At 38.1% G+C, this 8,522-nt stretch overlaps 1 protein-coding gene across 2 annotated transcripts in view; it reads right to left on the bottom strand.

Moving 5' to 3' along the window:
• Nucleotides 1-334: 334 nt before the first annotated feature.
• Nucleotides 335-8,522, bottom strand: part of LOC140575411 (reelin-like) — a 124,870-nt gene continuing 116,682 nt past the window's right edge. The window contains exon 64 of one of the 2 annotated variants that reach the window (XM_072695711.1): nucleotides 335-1,666. In XM_072695711.1, the coding sequence (XP_072551812.1) occupies nucleotides 1,570-1,666 (97 nt within the window). In that variant the 3' untranslated portion in view covers nucleotides 335-1,569. Of the gene's footprint in view, nucleotides 1,667-5,429; nucleotides 6,060-8,522 lie in introns of those variants that run through there. The other variant, XM_072695712.1, reaches the window with a different exon arrangement.

The raw sequence follows: 8,522 nt of genomic DNA, 5'->3' as shown, positions 1-8,522 counted from the left end.
CACTGCAAACGGGAATTATGGAGGTTACAGTGGAATTTTCTCCAAGGGCTGCATCCTTGAGAACAAGTGCCAAAGAAAAAACAGCCAGAGCATAAGAGAGGAGAGTAACGTCTCCCTAGGCTACTTTTGCTGCAGTGATGATTACTGTAATTCTGGCAAGCACTGGACCGTCAACCACAGGCTGCTTGCGTTGACTGCCGTTGCTGTGATGATTTATGCTTTAAGATGAAGATTGGGTCACTGTGGCATTTAATTTAATAAACACATTTTTATGCACAAATAGCAAGTCATTGTGTGCAAAGTGTGCCATAGTGTGTGTGTATATACAATATCAATCACAGTAAATGAACATTGCAACAGAAACAAACATTTTCTATTGTTGGAGATTTGGACAGTTCTTTATTTTGCTTTGTCTCTCCATGGGGGATATGGGTATGTGTGTGTGTGTGTGTGTGTGTGTGTGTGTGTGTGTGTGTGCGCGCGCGTGCGCATCATTTTACATATATATATATATATATATATATATATATATATATGAAGACACACACACACACACACACACATAAGAGACTGATATATTCTAGCTACACAGAGGTTGGAGAGGATATATATTACACAGACTTACAAAAACAAACACGGACAGGGAAATCCTCATCTCCCTCCAAGTATAGAACTCAACAGAGAGGAGGGGGGTGTACATGGACATCACAAGGGGATGAGGTTGACAGTAGTTTTCATTCTGCAGTATGAGATCCTGACTCAACTGCCTAATAATTTAACACTAAAAAATAGCATACAGATTTCACACACAGTGCATTTTAAATAGGTTACATGGAGAACCATTTACCATAAATTTCTCTGGGGATCAACATATAAAAATGATTAAAAAAGGGAACAAATATTAAACATTTTTGTTTCTATTTATATCTTCTATTTTTTTTCTTTCAATTGCTGAAGACTATATTCATCTTTTCATCTCCACAAATGAAAAATGATCAAACCTCAAAAGATAGGAATTAGTATAAACTAACAAACAAAGGAACACCACAATCAAACTCATCACAAAAATAACCCACAGACACAAAACAGCAAGAACACATAACTCTTAGCATCATCACTGTTAACCCAATCATTTAAAAAAACACATTGTCAAACTCCTCCTGGAAAAAGGTACAAGGTATCTTACTCTCTATTGGCTCTGTTGAACTCCACGGCTGCCTTAGTCTCATAATCACCGCAAATCATCCTTAGTGATGTAGTATAACTTCACAGTGTGATAAGAGAAAGGGTAAGAGGAGTAGGAGAAATCAAATCAATGGAAAAATTACAATAACAAACCTGAAAGTACTTGGGTTCAGGTAAACTGAAATGAAAAGTATGGTTGCTGCCTTTTCCTTCCCAATTACCCCTCCCTGGGAAGGTCCTGTTTAGCTCCAGTTTGAAAGGGAATAATGTTCACCAAAGGGCAGTGGGATGGTCTAAGGCTGATAGGAATCCACTGGTGGTGTTGTCATCAGTGAGAGGATGCATTTTTGAATGTGTGATTGCCAGGATCTCTTTTACAGTAGACTAGGCGTGTTGCCGCAGCGCCCTCTTTTTCCTGTTGTAGTAGTGACGTAGCCCAGTCTGTCTGGCAAAGTTCATCATGTAGTTTTGTTTACGGGTGCTGGAGAGAGGGTCAGTGAAAAAAAATAGGATAATTAGCAATAATAAAAATAAATGGTTTTAGTAAATCTGCACACAGTGTCTTCTACACCAAAAAACTGGCTTAACTTGCATATCACACATAACCTCAAGCACCTTGAAAGGCCTGTGGCATTTTACATAAAAACCTCACATGTTTTCCCATCAACATATTCATTTATTTAGCTGGACATTGACAGATATAATTAGAAAAATAATTACAATGTTCTTGTTCCAATGCTTGACCATGCAAACTCAGTGTCTGGACAAAGCAGACCAGAGCAGAACTTACTATTACACATTATTCATGAGCCCACCATAAAAGAAAAAAGCTAGCTTGTTTCATTCTTGGGCAAACTCACAGGGTTGTCCGTGGGGGTACAAAGCCCCTGCTCTAAAAATGACACATAAGTCGAGCCTTAAAGTTTGCAGTTGACCACATGGGCTAAGAAAAAGCCTCCTGGATGAACGTGTTATGGTCAGGTGAGACCATTAGAGTAATAACAGGAAACATTCAAGAACATTCTACCAACTGTTGAGCAGGGTAGTTGTAGCAGAATGCCCTGGGGATGCATCTGCCCTTGGAACTGGTATATTGTACAAGTTAATGGTATATTTAAGAGGGAGGATCACCTCAGAATTCAGCATAACCTCAAACCATCAGCTAACAGTTGAATCTTGAACACAACATGATACCGACCCCAAACATGTCAGGTGGTTGTAGAATGTATAAAGCAGGCTAACATTAAGCATTGGAGACTGTACTTAAGGTCATAAAATAAATAAAACAATGACTAAAAAATACCAAATGCTTTTTTTCCTATTAAAGATGTATTTTGTTCATTTATTCTGCCCCAGAAAAATAATCATTCAAAGTGTTAAAAGCCCAATTATGCCATAACATTCATGTCAACGGTGAGTGTGTGCAACTTGCAGCCACAACTGTGTGTGTTCATTAGGAATGTACACGGTACATTGCTGACTTGTTCGGTACTCTTGACAGTTCAATATGCACATATGACCCGGGGCATACGATAAAGCATTCAAAGACTGCTGTGGAAACTCAAAGTTTATATTAGTCTTGATAGCTTTATTTGCACCAAGTACAACTCTGAAAAATGTTGCTGTTATAATATGTAGATATATGTAGATCTGTCCTTTGATGCACATTTATATGATATTACAAGAATAGGACTGAGAGACCCAGTATCACTCTGTAGGATAATATTTGCCTTTATTAGTCACAATTATAGTTATTACTTTCCCTGTTCTATACAAGTTGCAGCTTCGAGGAGGTTCATGGATATAGAGATCTTTGGTAAACTAAGATGGATTTCTTGCCAAATAAAATCTACCACAAACCAACTGTCCATTCCATAACAAATAGTTAAATAAAGGGGTGGCAGCATCATGATCAGAACACAGGAATATTTCACATTCTACTTTAGTCTGCTTAAAACTAAAGGTTATGAGAGACTTTGTTAGCAAACACACCATAACAACCTCAACAGCTAGTGTATTCATTATTAACTTTTCAGATTTAGATCTCCTGCCCATCTCATTCTATAGAGCTTAACCATGTAACAGATGATTTGTCCACTGTAACAGAATATTTAATCTACTTCCTTTATTTAATTTACTTCCTTTTCTTTATCTATTTATCAGTCTACTCAAACTCCTAAACACGTCTCCATTTTCTCTCCCTAACCCAATGTGCTGACCCGCCCCATGCTGTCCATTTGTGGTCAGCTGCTCTTGCCTACCCAATTGGGTCATGTCTTGCTATATTAACCCTCCCCCACCATAAAAACGTTGCTGTGCTCTTCTAAACCCCTTGTGTTTTCCCCTCCTTTCTGTTTTCTCTCTCTCTATCTCTCTCTCTTTCCCATGTATTGAGACAGTTCCAACTGTTCTATCCTGGTAGCACCCTGCTGCCCGCTGTCCTGCTTTGGGTCCTGCTCTGAGTCTAAATTTAAATACAGTTGAGAAACTATGGCTCTATTAGAAAATCGCAGCTCATTTTACCACACATTAAACCAACTTAAACAAATAGCTATTTATTCGCCACAGAGTGTAAAGCTGGTAGGAATAGTTTTTTTCTGTTGTTTTTTTTTTATCATTTTTTGTAATTGTAATTTTGTATGCATTTGTAAAAACACTGAGTGAGTGAGTATTTTTGCACGGCACTTTACGTTTATTCTGCACCTGGTTCAGCTTTCTACAGTGACACCTTTTAAACTGTTGATATTTCTGTGCATTGTTTATAAATGGATGGAACTATGAGGTTGCGGAAGCGCAGAGTATTGTTTTTCCTGTGGCTTATATTAAAGCTAATGTCTTTCTATCAACCATGTAATGCATCTTAAGTATAGTTAGATTTGGTTTACACTGTAAACTCCTAAACACGCTTGGTTGTGTATAATTTTGCATGTTGAATATATTCAAGTGAGCTCTGTTTTTGGATCAGTAATGTTAGAACCATATGTTAGAATCCGCATAGTTCACTGTTGGAAACCAAGGCATTTTATAATTACTGTGACAAAAAAAATAATTCAAATGATCAGCATGCATGAACAGTATGTCTGATGATTGTAAAAAAAATGGTGAGCAATACGCAGTTAACAGCTGATTTTCTGATTTCACCATGATTACTCCTCATATCTCATTACACATGTATTTGTTTTCAAATGAATCTTGATCTTTGCATATCGGACAATGCGCTGATGCGACACTTAGTTGACATAGTTGTGGGCTGTCAACAATATATATATATATATATATATATATATATATATATATATATATATATATATATATATATATAATTTTTTTTACTTATGCCTGAACTGACCACCAGTGAGTAGTCTACCTAGCCTTTTACGTTCTGTGTCTAAAATCAATACCCATGGTAAAATTATTTGAATACATTGGTTTCAAGTAAATAAATAAACAAACAAACAAACAAACCTGTACTTCCATTATTTACCTCCAAGCCACCTACGCCCATTGTGGTTATTATAGTAACTCTCAGTTCAATGTAACTTTTTCTCTGCAATTCAATATCACCCATTTCTATGTATCAGTAATCCAAATATGGTAATTTTTCTGCAACTGTAATAAAAACCTTTTTTGCACTTTTTCCCACAAATTGCTCATTCATGGTGCTTGGGGTTATAGTTAAAAAGTCAACATAAAGAAACACAAAGTAAAACATTTAATTATACAAGGGAACAGGCTACAAGGGTTACAAAAGAAAATGATGGCGACAGAGTCTCAAAACAAAAAACTGGCCAAGACTGTTGTGGTTCCTTAGCCTGTCATTGTCTCTTCTATCCAGCATGTGCTACCAGTGAGCCAGGAATGCAGCACGGGCAGGCAGAGGCCTCTGCAAAGCGGGGATGAGGGTATAGGGGCTGTCTGAATGTAGTCTTGAAATGTGTAAATAAAATTTTCTACTGTAATCATGGACATTCATGGCAGTCACCAAGGATCATGAATAACAAAAAAGAGCTGCTACTGAGGAGGCCATGAAAATGGTGACTGGGATTCAGGATGAGTTGTGGCAAAATATAGTTTTTATAGTTATAGTTATTTTATAGTTATAGTACTTGTCTATTCAAAACTATTTACAAATAATGAGACCTTGGGTGTAAATTTATAAAGTTTAGAATTTATCTCTATATAAACATTGAGAAGCATAAAATTAACATATTTTAACAAAGCTTATTGTATATTACATATTTACCTGTCAAAGCATCACCAAACACAAACTTAACCACAAACACTAAAAAACCATGGTCTAGAAGTTCAGGGTACATGAAGTGTACAAATTGCGTGATCGTCCAAAAATTTTTAGCTGCACTTCTGTCAAATCATACTGGGAAAACGTAATTGATACAGGCAATCATTTCAAAGAACCACAATAACCTCTATAACCCACAATAACTTCTATGGACAATTTTACTGCCATCTTTCAAGCCTAAAACATTTGATGACATTTTCTCGCCTTACAAAATCATCTTCAATCTTCCTGCATCCGATCTATCATCTCATTTTTTATCTTACTGCCTCATGTCTCATGTACAACCTTATAATGGGCACCCTACAGCTCTGTGGTTTCAGGGGCTGGGTAGACTAGAAGGGTCAAGTACATGGATAACGATGATAAATGGTGTGGGATAAAGGAGGCAGGAGTAAGGACTGGGCTGTATTCTAGGATTGATAGGATCTCTCAGAACAGACCACTTACCTGACTCTACAGCCATGTCAGGGGAAGCAGAATATAGAAGAGAGCATAAATTAGAGCACAAGAGGGGGAGGACATAGGGGGACTGCTGCTGGCGTGCAGAAAGATCTGGAGGGGAAAATGTACTGCCCTGGGGAGGTAGGACCACACAGTTGAAAAGAGTCAAGAGACCCAGAACCAAACAGGGAAAGAGGCAGAAAGAGATGAGTGACACAGGGAAAGAAATAGAACTAGAACAGTTAAGGTAGAGAGGAACAGAGTGAGAGGAAAATAGGGAAAAGGAAACAAACTGGGCAATGTAGGAGATTTGACAGTATTGCATTAAAAAATGAGTATAGACCCTATAAGAGAAGGAGTGATAAAAATGGTGCTAGCATCATTTAGTAGCCAGTATGGAACTGCTTTTGAAGGGTAATTAAACAAACAGTTGGTGCAATGATGGCTGTCCTATCATGGTAGGTTAATGTATAAGAAGGAAGCAAGAGAGAGAGTGACATAATCTGCTTATATAGTTTACATTTAATTTGTAGAAATGGTGGCAGAGGAATTAATGCGTTCAGTTGTGGTCAGACGTTTACATACACTCATAATGGTCATAACTGTCATGGAATTATTGGGCTTTGAAATTTTTTTTTTGTGGAATAGAATGAGAGTAGAATTGTTAATAGGAAAGAAAACAAGAAGTTTTTGTGGTGGGTGGAGGATCCTCAAATCAACACACAATCAAAAATATACACGCACTACTTGATGAAATGTCCCTTAGCAAGTTACACCTAGACCAGACTCTCTTAGTAGCCATCAACATGGCTCCAGAATCGCAGCTGTATATTTCACCAGTTTTTTGGTAAAGTTTCCTGGCACAAACAAAACTACAGTCCAAACATAGGTTTGAGGACTTTGGGAAGGCCATTCCAAAAGCTTAACATTAGCCTGTTTTATCCATTCCACAATCATGTTTGGTGTGTGATTGGGGTTACAGTCCTGTTGGAATGCTTGTGTCCAAGTTACAGTAATATGCCTAATGGTTTGAGGTTATGCTAAATATTCAGAGGTAGTCTTCCTACTTTATTATTCCGTTCACTTTGTGCAATGTAGCAGTTCCACTGTCAGCACAACAGCAGGAGAGCATGATGTTTCCACCCCCAGCTATGGAATTACCAATGGCATCACGTCTGGATGCTAGCTAACCCTAGACCAATCACAGCAATGATGAGGGAGCTCCTGCCCCCTATATAAGCAGGTGCAGCTCCCAAATTTGTCATTCTTGGAGCATGCTCTTCCTCAGTAAAGTGCAAGGAGGGAAGTGTGGTGAGATATCTCATGTCTAATTCAGAGAACCAGGGTTATGCAAGTAATCTTGCTTTCTCTTTCATCATTTGTTCGGTAGAGGGAATAAGATGGTACAGGGCGAAGACCAACTAGCTGCATATATCTATCTCTATATATCATATATATCTCAAGTTGGGTGTAACAGAGCTTTAGTGCAATGCGCAGATGCACAGAAAATGCACATAATCGATTAATTCATTTGGCACATGCCAGAGCAAGCAGTAAACCAGTCTTAATGAATAGAGTATCAAGTTTATGCTTTCCATTGTCTTGAAAAGTTAGCGGGAAAGTGCATGCAGAACCAAAGATAGGTCCCAAGAAAAAAACAAAAGCTTGGACTTGGCCACAGTCTGCGCACATCTCTCATGACATGGCAAATTAGTGGGTGTTTACCCACAGTGGCACTGTCAAAGCTCACTTGACCTGCTTAAATAGCAGCCAAATACACCTTGATGGTGGAGAAGGCTCTGCCTTAATCTAACAGATCATGTCAAAACTAAAGCACATCTGCCACCGAGCATAAAAAAGAAATAACCCCTTGCTCACACCAAGAATCAAACACATGCCACTTGGAATCATATAGGTTGAGCATGTGGAGGTAGTTCTAGAACATTGGATGGTAGCGACCACTTTGGGGGGCAAAACTATAGCACTCAAATCCATCCTCTCATGGGTCAAACACACAAAAGAACAGCCTCCACACTCTTGGTAAAGCACATGCTGATGTGCTGACAAAATGACATCTTTCTCAGCATGTACCAAAAAAAGGAAAGGTCTTCATGGAAAAGAGTGAGAACGACAAATTTAGAAGTTTAGAACACATGGGGAGTTTTTACCATAGTGAGATACCAAACAAATGATGAAAGAGAACCAATTTTCATCCAGCTGTGGGTGACAGTTTGGGTTTTCTTCCAGATCTTGGCAATATGTCTACACCCTCCATTAACTTGTATTTACACATGACTTTTTAAACTGATGATCTTGGCATCTCTAGATGTTGCTCCAAGACATTCCTGGCTTGTGTACATATACAATCATCTTTTGCAGATCCACCCTGTGCTCTGTAGACTTTCCCATTTTACTGTTTGTTGGTCAATCCAACAAACTAACCCAAACCAAACAAACTAACCCTAGGTGGGCATGATGAATTTACCTGTACTGTTACTTCGCAGTATGTCACAAACAAATTATATGGAAATGTAGAATATTTCTAATAAATCACAATAATGATATGTTACTGGCCTACAGGAGTATTTTTCATTGC

Source organism: Salminus brasiliensis, chromosome 13 (genome assembly GCF_030463535.1).
Source record: "Salminus brasiliensis chromosome 13, fSalBra1.hap2, whole genome shotgun sequence".
NCBI classification, from domain to species: domain Eukaryota; kingdom Metazoa; phylum Chordata; class Actinopteri; order Characiformes; family Bryconidae; genus Salminus; species Salminus brasiliensis.
This window is presented reverse-complemented; position numbering and strand designations above follow the sequence as displayed.